The sequence below is a fragment of the Solanum lycopersicum genome, chromosome 7 (genome assembly GCF_036512215.1).
Source record: "Solanum lycopersicum chromosome 7, SLM_r2.1".
Lineage (NCBI taxonomy): Eukaryota > Viridiplantae > Streptophyta > Magnoliopsida > Solanales > Solanaceae > Solanum > Solanum lycopersicum.
This window is the reverse complement of record NC_090806.1, coordinates 63,196,306-63,218,158: the sequence shown is the minus strand read 5'-3', so window position 1 is coordinate 63,218,158 and position 21,853 is coordinate 63,196,306. Positions and strand designations below refer to the sequence as shown.

The 21,853-nt window shown below is 31.1% G+C and overlaps 2 protein-coding genes and 1 pseudogene across 2 annotated transcripts; 2 read left to right on the top strand and 1 right to left on the bottom strand.

The window, feature by feature from the left end:
• Positions 1-301: 301 nt before the first annotated feature.
• On the top strand, positions 302-1,451 carry LOC101250710 (uncharacterized; annotated as a pseudogene).
• An 8,937-nt stretch (positions 1,452-10,388) lies between these two features.
• Positions 10,389-10,961, top strand: LOC104648481 (glycine-rich cell wall structural protein 1-like). The gene has a single exon (XM_010325793.2). The coding sequence runs from the start codon at positions 10,389-10,391 to the stop codon at positions 10,959-10,961; it is 573 nt and encodes a 190-aa protein (XP_010324095.2).
• A 762-nt stretch (positions 10,962-11,723) lies between these two features.
• On the bottom strand, positions 11,724-12,161 carry LOC101251008 (dirigent protein 1-like). Its single transcript, XM_004243794.5, has one exon. It carries the CDS (start codon positions 12,159-12,161, stop codon positions 11,724-11,726), a length of 438 nt encoding a protein of 145 aa, XP_004243842.3.
• Between the last annotated feature and the right edge of the window lie 9,692 nt (positions 12,162-21,853).

The following is a 21,853-nucleotide window of genomic DNA, read 5'->3' as shown; positions in this document are numbered from 1 at the left end:
CCTATTTATTAGTTTATTTCCTAAAAAGCTTTGGCAATATCTTTTCTCTATATAGTTAGTTAGCTTAAGAGTTTAGGAATCTTCTTCTTATAGTTTTCCCATATATTTTAGGAGTGTATATAATTCTCCTATTTTTTTCACAGGAAAAGGAAACTACATTACTTATTTCATATTCTTACCCCGTACCTTTTTTTCATAAGTCGTATTATTTCTTTCCAATTCTATTCCTAGACGGATTTGACTTTGTTTCTTTCTTTTAAGTAAACTGAAAACTAGCAAAGCAAATTCACAAATCAAAACAATGGAGGAACTGAAACAAATAACAGAGAAGCTAAAGAACAATCGAGTCCAATATGTGGGTGGACGGAAATTCTTCAATAGATTAGAGAGTAAGAAACGTGAAGAAGAAAAACGTCAAGTTGAAGCGAAATCCCAGCAGCATCATAATCATAAACCTTACTTGTCAACCGACAATAGCAAACCAGAATCTTCTTCATCAGTCTCCCTTCTTCCGCAACAAGAAGTTGTTCGCCGGCTTAGGTTTTTGAAACATCCGGTTACTTTATTCGGAGAAGATGTAGAGGCAAGGTTTGATAGGTTGAATCTTGTGTTGAAAGCTGGATTGTTTGAAGTTGATGAAACTGAAGGGCAAACGAATGACTTTTTGAGAGATATTTTGGAGTTGAAGAAGACACGGAGGTTGAAGCGGAAGGCGACAGATCAGGATAAAGATCGTGATGATGAAGATTCGAAGAGGATGAAAACTAATTTTGAAGATTTGTGTGATGAGGATAAGATTTTGGTGTTTTACAAAAAGTTGTTGAATGAGTGGAATCAGGAGCTGGATAAGATAAGTCATGAGGCTAAAAACCAGACAGTGGTGGCTACTTTTATGCAGTGTGCTAGGGATTTGAATCCGTTATTTGATTTATGCAGGAAAAGGTTACTTAATCATGATATTCGGAAAGCATTAGTTGTGATGGTTGAATGTTGTATGAATAGAGAATATATTGAAGCAATGGATCAATATCTTAATAAGATAGCCATTGGTAATGCACCTTGGCCTATTGGTGTTACTATGGTTGGTATTCATGAACGATCAGCACGTGAGAAGATTCATACAAATAGTGTTGCTCATGTCATGAATGATGAGACAACAAGGAAGCTTCTGTATTCAGTTAAAAGACTGGTGACATTCTGCCAACGACGCCATCCAAATGTGTGGAGTTCAATAGCCTTGCGAATGGCAGTGACTTACACTCTCTTCGTGCACAAGAGTCAACTCCTCAAACCTCAGAAGAAAGGCTTACGATAATGCTTGTGCCTGCACAAGGGGCGTTTCTAGTTTAATTTGCTCTGTTTATTCTGTATGTTGATTTTTCACAGACTAAATTGGTTTTACTTTTTCTCTATGAAGTTGAAACTATGCCTATTCCAAGTTCTTATATCAATTTCTTATCGTTTTCCTAATGAAACAAATTAATATAAAAGACCTGCAAAGTCCATTGGTGAAGGTAACATGAAAAAGTTTCTCACTTAACCTTAACTGTGTTAAAATTTGTGTTAGTTTTCCATTTATAGCCACAGAATCTCAGCCCTACACAGGTGATCTCTTTTTTGTGTTTCAAAAGAGGATTAAACTGCTAAAGCTTATATTCGACTACTCATGTAGTTCCATCATCCACACAAACAAACTCAATTATTAATGCTATCGGGAAATCATGTCTCTCCTCATTAGTCAACTTGCCTATCTTCACGTTCTCAGTGTTGAATTGTGTGAGCATCTCATCTAAAAACTTAAGTTGTTAGAGAGAACACGCTTTTATTATTTAATTTTATTTTCAAACACTGAGAAGCTGAAATATTTTTATCTCTCGCATACTACTCATCAGGAACTCCCAAAGTTAACAAGTACTTTGTCAACCAAGAAATAAATCAAACATACATTAAGCTCGTGTAACCTCGATCAAGTGCTCTCCCAGTATGATACATCATACAAGCTTGAAAGAACAATTACCAGACTCGGGCTGGCTTCCGAAAGTCACTCCTCAACATCTCAAGGTGCTCCCAACATCTATCCCGGCTACACAAGGTTATGGATCTCTCCCCACATAGAGTATGATGAATATCCTTATAAAGCAGGAACAAATATATATCACACAATCATAAAGTCACAACCATCATCTACATTGGTTCCTCGTGGCACACCTCATGCAACCTTAATTCCACCATACTCAACCCTAATTCATCGTCTAAGGCTTTAAATCATGAATCATTCAGTGCACGAAGGCCTACGCAAAATCCTACCATTATTGATTCACATATATTACGTAGTAAGCATAAATTTAAACTACTCAATTCATAAAACCTAGCCTACCTATGCGCCAAACAGTTGTACAGAGTTATTGACTTTGATTTCTGTATTTCCGGCTTCGTGACGGTGAATTCGGCTAAGAATCCACAAGATATCGACATACTCACACTAGAAATACCCTTCTTCCTTCCCAGAATAGAGCAATTTTTCTAAGGTTGTAAGGCTGTTTTACGACTTATTTAGGTATTTTAGGAGGATGGAGAAAATAGGATTTCTCGAAATTTAGGTCTGTCTCGCTGATCCTGCTCTGGCACCTCCGCCCTAGCGGCAATAGGCCCGCCATGGCGGGACAGTGGCCCATAATTTTCACGAATTTTTGTTCTTCCTAAATAACGATAGTTCGGATCGTTACACTGTTAATGTATTTGAAAAATGTAGTTAAACTCACTATATCTATTATTATTTTCTTAATATGTGTTTAGAGTTAAAATCTGACAAGTAAAAAGGGACGGAGCCACGGATGGAGTAATTTTTATTTTTCTGTTTAGATATGCCTTTTGATTATTTTTGGAAAAAAAAAACCCCCGAAAAAATGGCAATAAGGGATAGGGGAAGGGGAAGGGGAAAGGGATTATATTAGAGTACGAAAAATTAAACCAAGAATTCAAATTGTCAATCAATTACGTTAATTTTACTATTTTCTTACTAAGTTTTTTCATTCGTCAAATTTAATATTTTTATAGGTCTGTTTGTGATTTGATTTGTATCAAATTTTTATCAAAATATAAAATATAATGATAAAAGTTGAGCAAAAAAAAAAATACTGGAGAATGATACGAGAAAAAAAAGGTAAAAAAAGAAGAGAAAAGACATAAATGAAATGGGTAAATTATGAAACTTACGAGGATAACTGTCAATTAAAGAATCCCTAACACAACTGACACTAATTGTGCCTCTTATCAAAAAAGTTTTTCTATGAAGATGAAAGGTAAGTTTGTTCCCAAAAACTGAATTATATGCTTTTGTAATACCTATCTTCAACATAGATGAAAGTTGACATTTATATTTTACAACTAATGAACTCAATTCAGATGATGTAAAAATAATATAACTTTGAGATTTTTCATTTTAATTACCTCGATGAAAAACTTTCATAGAGACATCAACATTACCATTTCTGTTTTACGAAAAAATATATTGTAAAAGGAAAATGAGTACGTTTCGGAAAATTGATTAATCTTATTGATTTAAGAGAAATCAATTTTCCGAATTAACAGAGTCGCCACTTGATTTTTAGCAAAAATTAAGAAAACTTAAAATTATTTTCCAAAAGATTTAAAACAGATTAAAATCGATTGAAAAGGATTTGAAGTTTAAATATACATTCCAAAAAGGTATTAGGCCCTCGACATACCTGCTAACTCGCGGTTGACCAGCGATTTGACCAAATGACATTTTAAAATAATCTATTTTTTAGATATTGACTAAATAAAGTAAATTTAATTTTTTTTAATCTATTTATTTATCAATATTACTATTCTATTTTAATTGACTAATTTAAAGGGAAATGAATTTAGAAAGAATCTTCTAAAAGGGTCTAATAGTGAAAATAAAGTTAAATATAGAATATCAAAATAAGTACTTTTTATTTAAACATAAAAAGAGAAATGACTAACATTGGGGAAATTAAAGTCAAACCAAAATTTAACAAATGAAATGTAAGTTAATACAATAGTAAAATAAATAAAGAGGAGAAGGGAGAAAATTTGAATTTGGGCCCTTTGCCCAAATTCAGCAAAATGGACCTCTAGGCCCAATTTTTCCAAAATCTTGCAGCAATTTTGGATGAGATTTTGGCTCATTTCTATCTTGAAAATCTGGTATACGTTTTGATGTATACAGATGTATAGGGCTTGTATACAATACGTTTTCGTGTATACAGAATGTATGCTGCCCCATATAAAATTTCCAGCACCTGTTTAATTTTTTCTACCTGTATATCGTATGCTCCAACTGTATATTAGCCCCTTTTTAAGCTTTGGAGACCTGCAACTTTAATTTTCAGCAATCATATTGCTGGTTTCACCTTGTGCACCATTTTTTAGAGGGCTGACCAACTCGGATATGGTAGTGTGAGCCTTTACGGCTCAACGAGATGAAGTAAAATCCGTAAGGACCCGAAAGGAATTTTTTACATGCAATAAAAATAGAAATGGGTTAGCATATGAAATGATATAATAAACAAGATATATCTTGAACGAAAACAAGTTTTACTAAAAAAAGAAAAAAGAAAAGTTACTTAAGGAATTTGAATTAGACCGGAATACATGACTCCAAAACAAACGAAGTGAATCAAAATAACACAAAAAATTTCATAAGCACTATACAGTAGCATACATATCATATGTATATATTGCTAAACGTATCCTATTCATGGGAATACACATTTAGTGATCAACAATTAGACTCAAACAAGGTCAAGGAAAGCATGCTTCATATGTATGTATCTAATAGAAACGGTTCATGCACATGGTCAAAACAATTCCCCGTAGTGAAGTATTATGGTATCAAGTCTAATCACTTTAAGGAGACCACAACACACCCAAACCATTTCTATAGCTAACTTACTCACAAGTGTCATGGAAAACATGCAATAAGGTGCAGACAACTAATGGATTAATAACGACACACGACCTTCGATGAAAAGAAGCAAATCTTGTGAAAGTGGAAACGAGACAATAAGCTACTCAGCCACAAGATTCAAGGTAAGATAGACAAAGATCTACATATTAGACTAAATAACAAGGAAACATATCCGAACCTCAAAACTAAAGTAAGATTCACAGCCGGCATCACAAGATTAACAACGTGTAATGACCCTTCTTGTCATTTTTAGTGTTTTATCTTATGTGCATCGTTTAGAGCGTTCCTATAGCGATCACAAGTCATTTATGACTTGTTGAGACTGACAGATCGGTCACCTGCTCATTCGTTTGGTTATTGTGTGAGCTTTAGTATTTTTGGAGCTTATGAACCTTGAACGATCATTTTCGATCAAAAGTTCAAGAAGATGACATCAGAATCGAATTCTAACGATTCCATCAGTTCTGGAAGGGTCATTTTAGGCTAGTAGCATTGTCGACATGACTCCCAAAGTTTTCAGTGTGAGTTGGTGTTATTAGGCGTTTTAACTTTAAGTTAAAGGCTAAGTTTGACTTTAGTTAACATTTTGAGTAAACGCGCTCAGATGAGAATTTCGTCAGTGCGGTTAGTTCCGGAATGTCGAGTTTGGTATAGTTTGATACTTCTTTCGGGTTTTCAGATTTTTGATATTTTTCTGAGCTCTTTTGTGGTTTTTGACTTAAAATGGCCAATGGAAGTGAGACCCACATTTTATCGAGATGACCTCTGATGGAAATTTCGACTGCGCCATTGAGTTCGGAATGTCAACTTTGGTAGGGTAGCATATCTGTTTTATTTTTATCAGGTTCCGAATGGATTCCAAGCACCCGTCGGAGACTTTAAAGAAAGTAGGCAAAGCTGAAATCTGGTGCAGTCCTTTAGTCACCAGAAATTGGGGTTTTAACGACCAGATTTTTGGGTTTATTAGCGACCAGCTTCGTTCTTATAAAAACCCAATCTTCAGCCTTTGTGTCTTACTTTAAAATTTCGATATTTTGAGCTATAGAACTCCAAATTGGGTGATTCAAAAGGCTAAGTTGTGAGATTTTTCGAGGGCAACACATTGGTGAGCTTGGAATATGATTTGGAGACTCGATTTGAGGTAAATTTTGTGTTTTAACTGCTGTCATAGCTCATTTTCGAGCTCAACTTTTGGGAAACTTTTAGAAGGTGATTTCTTGGCTATTTTAGGTCTGAATCTAGTAATTCAAGAGCCTATATTGTGGGGTTTTTTGTGAGGATCGTCGTGGTGTGATTGATTTTGGCTGTTGGACCTTCATTTTTGGTAAATTCTTGTAAGTATCTGCTGCCATTGTTGCTGATTTTTAGCGTAGAATTTGGGTTTTTTGTTGCATGTTCATGTTGGGACTGTCTTGAGTCCTGAATTGTGTTCCATTTTGGTACACAAGTTTCGAGAGTTATTTAGGACTTATTTGGGGTTAATTCTAAATTTCTCAACGTGGATACCACTTTTTCCATTTTGACCGCGAAATTGACCCGTCTCCGTTTCTTGCGATTTTAGTGTTTAAATGACCGTAATAACGTTGTGACTCTATTTTTGATAGTGTATCAACGTTTCGAGGCCTTTTAGAAAGTAAAAGATTCGGGAAAGTGAATTTTGGAGCGCGCGTGATCTGCGTTCAGGTAGGCTACGATTTCTCTTCTTAGATTAAACTCGAACATATGAATGCATGTTGATTAGTTGGGATTTGGGTTGGGTAGTTATTGGATCATGCATACGTGTTACAAGAATTTACCGAAAATGAAGGTCCAACAGCCAAAACCAATCACACCACGACGATCCTCACGAAAAAAACTCACAATATAGACTCTTGAATCACTAGATTCGGACCTAAAATGGCCAAGAAATCACCTTCTAAAAGTTTCCCAAAAGTTGAGCTCGAAAATGAGCTATGACAGTAGTTAAAACACAAAATTTACCTCAAATCGGGTCCCCAAATCAGATTCCAAGCTCACCAATGCGTTGTCGTCATAAAATCTGACAACTTAGCCTTTTGAATCGCCAAATTTGAAGTTCTATAACTCAATATATAGCAATTTTAAAAGTAAAACATAAATGCTGAAAATTGGGCTTTTATAAAGACGAAGCAGGTCGCTAATAAACCCAAAAATGTGATCGTTAAAACCCCAAATTCTGGTCGTTAAAGGGCTGCACCAGATTCAACTTTGTCTAATTTCTTTAAAGTCTTCGACGGGTGCTCGGAATTCGTTTGGAACTTGATAAAAATAAAACAGATATGCTACCCTACCAAAGTCGACATTCCGGACTCAATGGCGCAGTCGAAATTTACATCAGAGGTCATCTCGATAAAATGTGGGTCCCACTTCCATTGGCCATTTTAAGTCAAAAAACATAAAAGGGCTCGGAAAAATATCAAAAACCTCAGAACACGAAAGAAGGGTCAAACTAGACCAAACTCGACATTCCGGAGCTAGCCGCGCTGACGGAATTCTCATCCGAGCGCGTTTACTCAGAATGTTGACTAAAGTCAAACTTAGCCTTTAACTTAAAGTTAAAACGCCTAATAACACCAACTCACACTGAAAACTTCAGGAGTCATGTCGACAATGCAACTAGCCTAAAATGACCCTTCCGGAACTGTTGGAATTGTTAAAATTGGATTCTGATGTCATCTTTCTTGAACTTTTGATCGAAAATGATCGTTCAAGGTTCATAAGCTCCAAAAATACTAAAGCTCACACAATAACTAAACGAACGACCAGATGACCGATCTGTCAGTCCCAGCAAGTCATAAAAGACTTGGAATCGCTATAGGAACGCTCTAAACGATGCACAGAAGATAAAACACTAAAAATGACAAGAAGGGTCATTACATTAGTGAAAGCTTGAAACATAAAAATAATTTCATTTGAAGCATAATTACACCCCCCCCCCCTCCCCTTTTTTTTTACTTTGTTCGTTCACTTTATATTTAAATTAAACATAAATATTATTATATTTGTTTATAAAAAAATTGGAAAATCTATTCGTAAAAAAGAAATATTAAAAAAAAGTCCTTTTATCCTTAACAAAATGAGATTCAACCATATTAATATATAAGAATTGTTTTAGACCATAAGTTGTAATAAACCATTTTAAAATATTATGTCAAATAAAAAACAAACACTTTAAATAAAACAGGGGAACTTTCACGAATAGTCACTATAATAAACTTAATTATGCTCCATAATTATAGTTTGCATATTTATGTGTTGTAGTTACATTTAAAGCAACCTCATTTGTATAATCTGCGGATTTGTATTATTCGCATGTTTGTATAATTCGTGGGTATATTTGTATAATTCAGTTATGTTTGTATAAATTCGAAATTTATACAATTAGAAATATCTGAAATATAAACAGTTTTACAAATTATATTATACAAATTCCGAATTATATAAAAGTTATACAAATTACAAATTATACCAACGTGCGAATTATACAAAACAAAAAAGTTAAATCGCGTAATTATAGCTAAAAGTTGATTGTAAATTGTAATTAAGGTAAACTACAGCAATACTAACTAATTAATTAATATATATTTGCTTATACGCATAATTTTTTAATAAAACAAAAAAAAAGTATTATAGAACAGGAAGATCCATAGGGTAAACAGTTGTGGAAATAATATTACATGGTCCATTACAGTTGTTCAGAGTAAATGTCTTTAATTTAATTTTGGAAATTTGGACCCTTAGTTTTTTCTATAATAAGATACAATAAATTGATTTTTTAGTTGTTCCATTCTAACAAATTTGGTTGCTCATAAAAGTACAATTGAAATAAGGCAGTTAGCTGTCAGCAATGTTGTACGAATTACTGAATGGGTAGGGTGAGCAAGAATTTTGTGAAATAATAATAATAACATATTTAATACAGTTATGTGAGTGAAATTTAAGTTTAATTTATTTTTATCTTTAAAAGTAGAAAAACAATATATTTATGAGAAATCCTAGATTTAAAAAATAATTTTCATAAACAAATTTGAAAAAAATAATAAAAGCGGGATAAAATATATGATTAAAAAAAAATACTACGGTAAATAGTAGAGATAACAATATAAAAAGAAACAAAAACTATACTAATAAAATTGAAGATTAAGATAATCGATAGAGGTATATATAGGTGCTCTAGACTAGAAATTTAATCTACCACAAGAAAAAGAGATAATTTTTGACTAACTACTAACTATTTATCTTAATTTTTTAACATATGATATCCTATTTAATTAGGATCAGGTCCCAAGTGAATTTCTTTTAAAATCAATTTTATAATAATCCCTAGACGAATTCTCTCTGGCTCTTATATATATTCTTTATATTTGTTGATTAGTAAAAATTTGTTACTTGATTAGAATTGGTAAATTAATCTCTAATTCTTTTTTCTTATATTTATCCGTAAATTTTTACATCTTTTAATAAAAAGTTGCTAGACACTCTTATCTAAGGTACAAATTAGATTTTTTTAAAAATGTAATCCCTGGCTAAGTGTTGTATTAATCCTAAAAATCAACACCAATCATATAAAGGGGGGTGGATTGTCATATATGATTGCTAGACACTCTTATCTAAGCTTCTCTTTTCATATTATGTCTAATTACCTGTCTCAATTCTTTTTCAATCAACTTTTACCACGCCTCTAACTTATCACCGCCTCTTGCTAGTCCTCATTATGACGTCTATATCTCTTGTCTTCCGTATATGCTTAAATCATCTCATTTTTGCTTCAAGCATCTTCTCTAGCCGAACTGTTCGTATATCTTCATTATTCCTTATTTTGTTACTCCTAGACAGTCTACACATCCATTTAAACATCCTTATCTATGATGCCTTCATTTAGTAAACGTCTTGACTGACTAACACTTCACCTATACATGATAGTCGATCTAACAAGCGCTTTATAAATCTCAAGACAAGCATTACTTATACTTGATTATCAAGAAGTAATATACTTAATGTTATAATTTCCCAACACAAAGAACCTAATATTTTCTTTAAAAGAAATCTATTGATAGAAAAACCAATGGTGGTTAAAACTGCAACCTAAATCATAGATTCAGTAGCTTCACATTGTAACCTAGCCAGCAATGTAATTATCCTTTTGACACAAATGATTGGTTCATTTAATGTCCCCAACTGCTCAAATGTCATAACCATGCATACAGCCTAGCACGTTTTGAACATAAATGGCTTCAACTGATGAGTGATTACGCCTATATATACCTTCATAAACTCTGAGTGAGGAAGTGCACAAGTAACCTGACATACTTCCATAAACTCTGAGTGAGATTCTTTTGTGATCATAGTCATGGGTTCTTCTTCTTACAATTGGGTTGTAGGGTTACTTCTTTTCTTGATCATTTTCTTGGAAATGAGTTCTATCACTTTTGCTGATGATCATAAGCTTGAAGAGTCGAAGGTTGGTAATAATAATGGTTGTAGATATGGTAGAAGAGGTTGTGCTGGACGCGGTGGATTGGGAGGAAGGGGTGTACATAGTTCAAGGAGAGGTCGAGGAGGAGGAGGAGGTGGTGGTGGTGGTGGTGGTGGTGGTAGAGGAGGGTCAGGTTATGGTAGTGGATTCGGAGCAGGATTTGGAACAGAAGGTGGTGGTGGAGGTGGTGGTGGTGGGGGAGGTAATGGAAATGGTTATGGATATGGTGGAGGATTCGGAGCTGGAGGTGGTCCAGGAGGAGGCGGTGGTGGTGGTGGTGGAGGAGGAGGAGGAGCAGGAGGAGGGTCAGGCTATGGTAGTGGTTTTGGTGGGGGTGGAGGGTTAGGAGGATTGGGAGGTGGAATGGAAGGTGCGCGTGCTGGAGGAATGGGAGGCGGATTTGGTATGGGCATTGGTATAGGAGTTGGAACCGGAGGTGGAGGTGGTCAAGGTGTTGGAGTAGGGACCGGGTTTGGTAATGGTGGTGGTGGTAATAATGGTCGAACATAAAATCTCTAGTAGCCTCATTGCTACACATCGGGAGTATCAAAAATATTATGTTACGTTATTTTAGTAATTAAGCAAATAAGTTTGAATTTACTAGCTTCTGCATGCATTATGTTTTCCTTAATTCCCATTATCATATCATCCTCATATTGAGATAATAAATTACTTCATTGTTTTTCATCTTAGTGTGTATGTTTAATTTCTACTTTATGGTTTGATGAAGAATAATCAACGCTACGTACGTCTTGTCGATCCTACATATGACAAGTATTTCCTTTAATTCCCATCATCATTATATATGTAAGCTAGCTAGCTCAAGGTTATTCCTTCTGTTGGTATTATAAATGTATAAGTCAAATCCACATTGCAAGTCTCGTTTTTTTTTTTTTTCATAAAGAAGTATGAGAGCCAAAAAATTTACAAATAAGTTAATGTATATACATAAAAAAAATGACCTGTAAAAGAATTGACCCAATGAATGAATCTCACCCAACCGTTTACAGATTTTGGTAGAATTTTATAATTAACAAGAAATAAATTATTTTGGTAGGCATTCTTAAAATGTAGATGTGAAAAATATCTGGCCAAAAGATTATACTTATTAATATAAAAATCAGCAATTATTTAGAAAGTTCAAGCTAGCCTTTCTCTACCTCCACGACTTTTTCTTTTTCGTATTCTTACAGTGTTATTCTAGATAGCCTTTACATCGACAAATTAAAAGGGAAACAAATTAAACCACACTACAATTTGTTAATTCCCAAATTAGTAATGTAAAATGGTAACATTACACTGAATAACAACGTAATGAATTGCCAAATCAAAGTGAATAGTCTCAAATGTGGCATATCCACTAGCAAGTCTAAATTTTCCAGTACCACCAACAATTGCCACTTCTCTTACTCTTTCAAATTGAGGACTAGCACCTTGTATTTCCAAAGTACTACCTTTACAGTCATCATTGGTGAAAATAATTGATATTAATACATGAGAAATTTTGCCATCCAATGCAGACGTAACATATATGCCCTGTGCTCTAGCGATTTCCGCAGAGTTTTCATCGAAGGCTTGTGTTATTGGATCGTCAGTAACAAAAACAGAACCAAATTTGGCAAAACTTAGAAGACCATGATCTTGATGGCCTGTTATTTGTAGCACAGTAGCATTTGGACCACCAGACCAATCTTGAAAATATAGTGTCATGTTTGTTTCTTTAATTTGGTCATGTAATATGGCCTTTGAGGTTATGAAAATTGTTAGAAGAAAAATGAGTGATAGCTTGATTGAATTTGAAGCCATATGGGGTGTGTTACTTTTGATTCTTGTGTTTTGATTTTGGTAAAATTGAATAGGTATTTATGCAACTCGGTTGGGTTGGGTGGGGGATTGTATTGTTTCAGGAAAAACGAATTTGGAGTATTTTATGTTCTATCTGTTTCAACTTACGTGAATATATTTCTTGTTTAGTTTATTTAAAATAAAATAAATAAGATGATTTAAAGTATTCATTTTACCTTTGTAAAAGTTCAAATACTTTTATTCTTTCACAAAATTCAATATCAAATTAAAATAAGTTCACAAAAATTGAAATGAACGGAATATTTTATTAACTCTGAAAAGGTTGTGTGAGAATATGATTCGTTTATAAGAATCTTATTAATTTAAAGATTATTGTGTCAACATCCCAATGATAATAACTAAGAAAAGCTAAACTAGTGTTAAATATAGAATGGTATAGTTCGATACTCTTTTTTATCTTTTAGTGGGAATTCTTATTTTAGGTAGAATTTCTTTCTTGCTTTTTTCACAAATATATACCCTCCCATTTGGTTTTAGTAATTTATGTTTTGGTCGAATCATTTAATTGAATGGTACCATTTTAGAAATGCATTTAAATTGTTAGGTGTAAACCTACTACAGTTTGATTATAATTTATAGTAATTTCTGTACTCGTAATTGAACACTAAGGCACAAAAAGCTGTGGGAATAGTTTTAGATGGTACATAACAGTTGGTCAGAGTAAATGGCTTTGATTTTGGAAGATTGGCCCTTGATCTTACATAGTTTCCTTTTCAATTACACACTATAATTTTACGAATATTTTATCATTCTCTGAATATATTATTTGTCTATTTTTTATACACTTGAGTGCTCCCCAATTCACATAAACATGTTTGCACGCGCCGGTTCCTGCCCACTTCAACCCTCAATTCTTGTTTTTTTTCCATTTCCCTTCTAAAAACATAAGAAATCCTAGAAGAGAAGCTTTTTTTCATCTCCTTTTTTTCATTTGAATCGAAGCATTTCTGGTGATGATCGAAACATTTTTGTGTGTATTCATCAATACAAAGCTTATTCAAATTTTCAATTGTCATTTTTAACGAATTTCAACAAAAATCAAAATTTAAACTAGAGACCATAAATAAGAAATTGGAGTAGATTACAAATCATAACTTCAAGAATTAAAGTAGAAATGACCATAAACAATTAAAACCTACCCTAAATTGAAAAAAGAAAAGAGTGAAAATTTTAAAAATGGACAAGGGTTAATAGTGGGGAAGAAGGAAAAATGATTTATTTAACTTGGGGAAGATGACCATTGGAGAAGTACACTTTTTTTGTCAATTTAAGGCTATTACCTCTTCTCACGCGCCTAGAGGTGGTGTTCACACCTCCTATGACCGGTCAACACTCAAATGTGTAGTAAATAAACAAATGAAATATTTAAGCAGTAATAAAACATTCGTGAAATTGAAATATGTAGTTGAATTTCGAATATAGATTGAAGGGGAAGAGGGGAGGGGGGAGGGGGGAGGGAGTGGCTTAAAACCATTTTCTCTATAAGATAAGATGATATTAATCAATTAATAAATAATAACGTGAGAGAAAATAATAATAATAATAATAATACGGAACTATTAAGATAAGATAATAATAGGGGAATTTTTCATAAATAGTCATTATAATAAATTTAATTATGCTTCATAGCTATAGTTTGCATATATACGGGTTATGACTACAATTTAAGTTACCTTGTTTATTAATTCGCAGGTTTGTATAATTTGCGGGTTAATATAATACACAGAGGAGTTTGTTCTAATTCGAGGATACATTTGTGTAATTGAGCTATTTTTGTATAACTTGAAATGACGAATTTACACAAATTCAAACATCAAAAGTATAAAAATTATACAAATTATATATATTATACACATTTCAAATTATATAAATGTGCGAAATATACAAATTAAAAACCCCATCCCATATAATTATCACGGAATGTTGGCTGTAAGTGGTTAGTAATTAACTAAAATTATAACTATGACTAATTAACAAGTATATATTTGCTTAATCAGACCCCGGAGCCTAAAGGATGAGAAATGTTTAAAAATTTCAAAACGGTATATGAAATTTCTTTTTAACAAAACGGCAAAATCGCTCAAAGCAAAATCATTGTTATAGCAGCAATTTGATAAATTTGATTTTTTTTATAGAGAAAAAATTAAAACAAAATCGCTCCCAAAGGGAGAGATTTTCAAAATAATATTATGTCGCTGCTGAGGCAGCGACTTAAGTTTTTTAAAAAAATTAATTAATTTTTTGCTTCTTTTTTTTTACAAAAAATTAAATCAATTTTTTTTATAAATCAAATCGTTGTCAAGGTAGCGATTTTTAATTTTTTTTTTTAAAATCAAATCGCTAAAAATAATTTTGATTTAAAATCGCTCCTTGATTTTTTTAAAAAAAGTTTTAATTAAAAATCGTTGTCATGACAACGATTTGATTTAAAAAAATAAAAAAAAATGATTTAAACTTTTTTTTAAAAAAAAAGAAGCAAAAAATAATAATGATAAAAAATTTATTTTGAAAATCTCGTTTAATTTTTTTATAAAAAAATCAAATTTAACAAATCACTACTATAGCAGCGATTTTACTTTTTCCGACGTGAGCAATTTTGCTGTTTTAGTTTTAAAAAAATTATATGCCGTTTTAAAATTTTTATTAACATTTTTCACCCTTTAGATTCCGGACTTTGCTAACCATATAATTTTCTCAGAATATATTTAGTCATAGAAATCAGAAATTTGAATATTTGAGTATATCGTTCAATATATCTCAAATATTCATACTCAAAACAACACATTATTAAATACAATAATGAAGGATGAAAGGAAAAAAGCAAATTAAAGAACAAGGAAACAGATTGACGCGACTAAGACTTAAAGAGCCCAATAATCAAATACTGATTGTAATAACTTATATCAAAAAAATAATAATTTATGGTTCTCACGTCATTAAATAGTTATCAAAAATAATATTTAAAAAAAATTACCATAAAAATCAAATACTGATTATAAGATCTTTTAGAATTTCATTTTAACCTCTCACATATCATATATGATTATACTACCTTATATAAAGGTTAAATTTAAAAAATACGTCATTTATCGTTTCTAGTATGACTCTTCTGTTCTGTATAATAGAAAAAAATATTTTTTTAATTGGGCTTAGCTCAGAGAAAACAAGAATTTGACAATTCAAATTAATGTTTTGCTGGAATTAAATGATTGTACTTTTTATAGTGATATATCGTAAAGAAAACAAAGTACTATATATTAAGACTAGCAGTTTGTTACATAAGGGTTACATATTGGAGGGATACAAACGAGTGCATCTATGTGGAGAAAGAACGATAAAAGGATCTCAATATAAAGGTATTTTTTTTCGGTATAAAAACAAGCTTTGAAAGATGAATTCCAAAAGTTAAAGAACGATAAAAGGATCTCAATATAAAGGTATTTTTTTTGGGTATAAAAACAAGCTTTGAAAGATGAATTCCAAAAGTTACTTACTTAGCATAGCTTAAATATTCAACTCGAGTCATTAGAGTTTAAACTTTATACGTTAAATGTTCAAACCTCGAGTGAAAATACTTAACACGACTCATGCTAAATCATTTAATATATCCCAAGCAAATAATCTTTGGTATTCACCTTTTAGATCTTGTTTTCGTACCAAAAGACACATTTATCTTAAGATTGCTTATTGATCTTTCTCCTATAGACGCACTCGTTTGAATCCTTCCAATTTGCATTATGAATTATCTAGATCATCGTTAAATTGACAACATTCCCCTAATAATGGCTTGATAGATTTTGATTGCCTCCATTGCATATGATTTATATTTGTAGTAGCTTGAGCTCCTTTTAGCAAATCCCAATTGGATGAATCGTACAATGAAGAGTGAGTGTAGTGCAACATATTCATTGATACGTATACGTACAAGCCAAGTTAGCTTGTAATATTCTAGGGCAACGCCGCCAACGCGATACATCACATAAGTAGTTGCAATTAACACCTGCATCTAAAATGTAGATTTATTGGAGTAAGAAACTTTTTGGTATATAAGAAGTTAAATTTGTTTCTATAATTTCTCCCCAGACCACATTTTTCATATGTGCTATGGAATTTACCATATTATAATTGGAATAAGAAGCAAAGAAGAGTCTGGGATTAAAGAAGTTAGTAACTTGGATTTTCTCTTTATACTTTAATAGAGAATTAATTGTTACATAGATGCTTTTCTCAATTACTGAAATGAAAATCTATGTTTAATTTGATATTGATTTGTTCGGTACGCGGAATAAGGTCTAATATCTCAGGATTAAGATAAATTTATAATGTTAGTTAAATACTATATATATTTGATCTCAAATTTAATTCTGAATACGATCAAATCTTATCTCACCAAACTTTGAATTATAATTGAATAATATTATTTTTTTAGTAGTGTTACTTAACAATAAAGGACAATATTAAAACAAAGTAATAAACTTCTTTTGTTTGACTAAAGAGAACAAATAAAAGAAAATCTGTTTATAATATAAAGGAGCAAATAAAATGAAAAACATATAAAATATATATATTTGGTTAATAAGAATTAATACCTCAAAATTCAAAATAGGCCATCTTTTAGCCTTAGGAAGGCTTGGTGTTCCTCTTGAGTCTTGAGAGTATATTTTCACTTCTTAATTTCAGAAAATAATAGTGCATTTATATGCACCATGTGTGGGGCCCAGTGCCCATCCTCCTCTCCTATCTTCATCCACTTTATTAATAATTTATTTATTATCTCTCTGTAATTGTACGATTCACTTTTTAAAATTAATCTTAAAAGAGGATAATCTATTGTATATTTAATTTTAAAATAATAAAATTATTTATAATCGTATAAATATTTATGATTTATTTTAAATTATTAATTTTAAAAGCTTTTTTTTTAGATTTTATGTCAAATTAAATAATATCATATAAATTATGATAAAAAAAGATAATTGATATTTCCGTTTTTAAATTTGATTCTAAATTTAATTCTTAAGTATCATAACATACTGTTTTAGTTCCTCTTAATTTTTAAAAATAAGCAAATTCCTTAATGTAAATACTACATGCTTAAGTTTAGAACATTACTAATTTGAAGTTTGAAAAAATAGATCGCGATTGTTATATTTTAATCAATAAAAAATAATAGCTTCGTTTTCCACTTCTTTAGCAATTGCTTACGAAAAGGTTTAGATTAAACTCAATAATTTATTTATTTATGACAAATTAGATCGTAACAAACATACATGAATAGATTAAATATTTCTTATTAACAAAATAGCTTTGAAAAATATATAGTATGGTATTTTAGCTACTAGAAACAAAAGACTTGTCTAATGGTACTATTTGCAAGTGCTAAAAATTTCCACATCATGTAACTTGTAAGTGACATAAAATGTAAATGAAGACTATAAAGTAGAGGCGGCTTGAGTTCTTTTTTTTGATTTAAAATTTAAGTTTTAATAAGAGACTTTGAACTATAAACAAATAATATTATTAGAGAATAAAGATTAGCGATGGATAAAATGTTTATAACTGAACAAGATAAATTTTATGTTAATCTTATTTGGCTATAAATTATAAGTAAATCCAATCAGTTAGAAACGTTTTAGCAATGAATTAGCTAGGAATTGCTAACAAATTTATAGCTAATTTCTTATTTTAAGTTATTTTAAGTTATAAAGTTATTAATCAGACACATATTTTCTAGTTGACGGAATAAAACTTCAAACAAATAAGTTAAATGGAAAATTACGCCGATAAGTAAACTTATACTATTTAATTATTCATTATAGCTATAGTTTGCTATAATTATCACTCACGACTAACATTATACATTAATTATGTGGACGGACTTCGAGTTTGTATAATTAGTCATGTTTGTATATGTATAATTCGCCAGGATATACAAATACATATGTACAATTTTTTAGTCTATATACATATACAATTCACATCTCTCCCACTCTCTGCCCTCTCTCGCTCGCCTCTCTCCTCCCTCTCTCAATCTCGCTCATCTCTCTCCTCCCTCTCTCAATCTCGCTCACCTCTCTCCTCCCTTTCCAGATCTCACTTGCTATTTATACAAATGTATATGTATAATATATAGTTATATACAACTATATACATACAATTCATCTCTCTCCCACTCTCTGGCCTCTCTCGCTCGCCTCTCTCGATCTCGCTCGCCTCTCTACTCTCTCTCCCAGCCTCGCTCGCCTCTCTCCTCCCTTTCTCAATCTCTCTTGTCATATATACAATTACATATGTATAATATACAACTACTTAAGCAATATACATATACAATTCACCTTTCTCCCACTTTTCCCCCTCTCTCTCTCCCAGTCTCACTCGCCTCTCTCCACCAAATAACATATAACTACAAATTGTAATTATCAAATTATAGCTACAGAAAGTATAATTATTTTGAAGTGACTATACGTGAAAGTTTCCTTAATTTAAAACCTATCAATACAGCCAAATAACAAAAAGTAGCAAATACTATAATACTTAAAAGTTAAAATGATATTATCTAATTCTATAAATTTAAAGAATTGATTTCAAAATATTTTTTGGGATACTTCGAAGAATTTATTTATCAGAATTTGAAATATGAATTATGTACTTTTCAACTATATTTTCTTCTAGAATAGTAAGATTATAAGCTCGACTGCTTTGAATTGCAATATGAAAGCTCTTGTGGAAAAAACTATGGATTCTTTTGGAAAAAAAACTATGAATTATTGTGAATTCTGCTCCACCAATTTCCTTTTCTGCATCCCCTCCCCCCCCTCCCCCCCTCGGTTGGATTAGAGATATATATCATAATTTAAAACAGATAATTGATATTTAAATAATTAAAGTATATTTGTGATCATGTGATTAAAATAAGTGAAATTTATGTAAATATACTATAATAAAAAATATTTATGATTTATAGTAATAATATTTTTTTCACTTTATTATTTCTAGTTCATTTATAATACAAGTTTAATATATATTACAAAGAACAATTTATTATTCACATATAATACAAATTTTAATGATGAATAATACAATTATCACATATTTTAGTACACTTATAATATAATACTTTACAATGTGACAATTTTTTTACCAAATTAAAATAATATATTTCAAAAAACAATTATAATTCATATATATTGCTTACATAATTTACTTTTAATGCATATTACATATTTAAAAAAGTATTGCTACAAATGATAAAAAAATAAAAAATATCGCTAAAACCAGTAATTATTTTTTAAAATATATTAATTTATATAATTTTTCCTTAAAATAATTAATTAATTTCACATTGTTGCTTCTAAAATATTATTACATCCCCATAATTGTAGATTTATATTATACCATAACTTTATATTATTTCTAAAATATATTAATAACTTTTCTTTCTTACCTTAAGTATTAGAAAAATGAGAAGTAAACTTCAACTCATAATTATAATTACATGCGTATAATATACAATTATCTAACCAATAAACATGTAGAATTCACCTTTTTCACACTCTTTTTCTCCTCTCTCTCGCCTCTCTCCTCTCTCTCCCAGTCTCGCTCGCCTTTCTCCTCCATATAACATGTAGCTACAAATTATAATTACTAAATTATAGCTATTAAGAATAATTAATTATTTTTAAATGGATATATATGAAGTTTCTTCTATAATTATAATGTTCTAAACTTCTGACAATAAAGACTAGAGAAAATCACACCATATATATTAACTAAAACATATCAAAAGTTTTAACAGGTTTTCTTAAACTATTTTAAAATTGCACACCATTTTTCACTCTTACCATTTTTGTTATTTTTAAACTATATATATATATATATATATATATATATATATATATATATTCAAAATAAAATTATAAATATGAGCAATTTATTCTTTTAAAATTATCAAAAAATGTAAATGAGAGGTGAAAATAAATAAAATTTCCAACAACTCTTTTAAACATTGTATAATATATTCACTTATTTTAAATTATAAAAAAAATAATCAATAATTCGCTTAATATCGATAGAATATTTATGAGATAAGATATATACTGTAACATCTCGCAACTAAAAGAGACTATAAGAAGGTTTAGAATTTGGAAATAACTATTTTTGGAAATAAATTAAAAATCTCGAAATTTGTAAGTAAGTTAAAGGAAGTTTTGGTCAACTTCAAACGGTCATAACTTCTAACTCAAGATGAGTTCGTCGTAATTTCAGATATGATTGAAAAGACCTTGGAACAATCTCTCCAACGCCTCCGAATTTACAGATTTTCGAGTTTGGATGAGTGAGTTATTCCCTTTGGAAGTTAGACTAAGAAAATGTCCAATCCATGAATTAAAAGGGTAAATTAGACTTTTTCTTACTCAATTAAATTAATTCGTTTTAGTGACTTGAATGTGGTAAAAATCAGACTTAGTTCAGTTTAGAAAGATTGAGAATTCACGTTAGGGCTTTTGGAGAAAGAACACAAGGCAAAGGAGAAGAGGAAAATTAAGAATTTCCAAGAACGATCGTTTTGCTTGTGGATTTCTTCAGGGTGATCCCTAAAAAAGTATATTGAATCTCTCATAGCAATTGAGTTCGTTCACCCACGCGCCAAACGTGTTTAATTCAGTGGTATCTGTCCTATAAACTATTGAAAGTTGATGTTCTTGACTTTTGTTCTTGAATTTAAATGTGTTCTTGAATTGGGTTGAATGTTGCAGTTTTGAGACCTTTAATGTTGAGTTTTAGAGTTACTTTGTGTTAGGTTCATGAGTATTAATGTAGGGTATCGAGATTGAAAATGATATTGAGAAAGATATTCGAGTTTTGGTAAATTGGAGTTGAAAAACGAAAAAGGAAAAAGTTGGACTTGCTGCGTCAAACAAGTCCGCCAAAAAATCACTCCGGGTTACGAACATGACGCGGACTCCACTCTCTCAAAATTTAATTTCGTAAATAATTCTTTTGGAGCATCTCCGCGTCGTGGACTTGTTCCAAGACGGTGATTTCGTAACTTTTCTCAAGTTTAGCAATTTGGATTCATTCTTACATCATGAAGTCTTTCCAAACACAAATCATAATCTTTGAATCCATAATTCAATTCAAGGATCATTTATGAGTCAATTCAAGTAAGAGTTGAGATCAAAGTCAAGAGTTAAGTAAGAGAAGTTCATTTCAAGTTTTCATAAGTCTTTTACAAACATTTTAACTTGTATCTAAAACTTAAGAGTCGAGTTCAATAAAGAGTAAAGTTGAAGTTTTTCTTCAAAGAACTATATGTGGACTATGTATTCCCAAAGGATTTCAAAGAAATGTTTGCACATTTAAACAAGAACTAAAGCTGAGATTTCCAAAGAGCCTTTGGATAGTTTTCAGAAAAGAGTATAACTTTCTAAAATGAAGCAAGCAGGGAAATTGAGATTTCCAAGATAGCCTTGAGCTAAGTTTTGAACACTAATATCAAATTACAGAAGAAGTGAGCCAATATATTTTAGGAGTAG

What these genes read in the sequence shown, in the direction of transcription:
- LOC104648481 (XM_010325793.2), top strand. Translation starts at nt 10,389, where the DNA reads ATGAGTTCTATCACTTTTGCTGATGATCATAAGCTTGAAGAGTCGAAG.
- LOC101251008 (XM_004243794.5), bottom strand. Translation starts at nt 12,161, where the DNA reads ATGACACTATATTTTCAAGATTGGTCTGGTGGTCCAAATGCTACTGTG.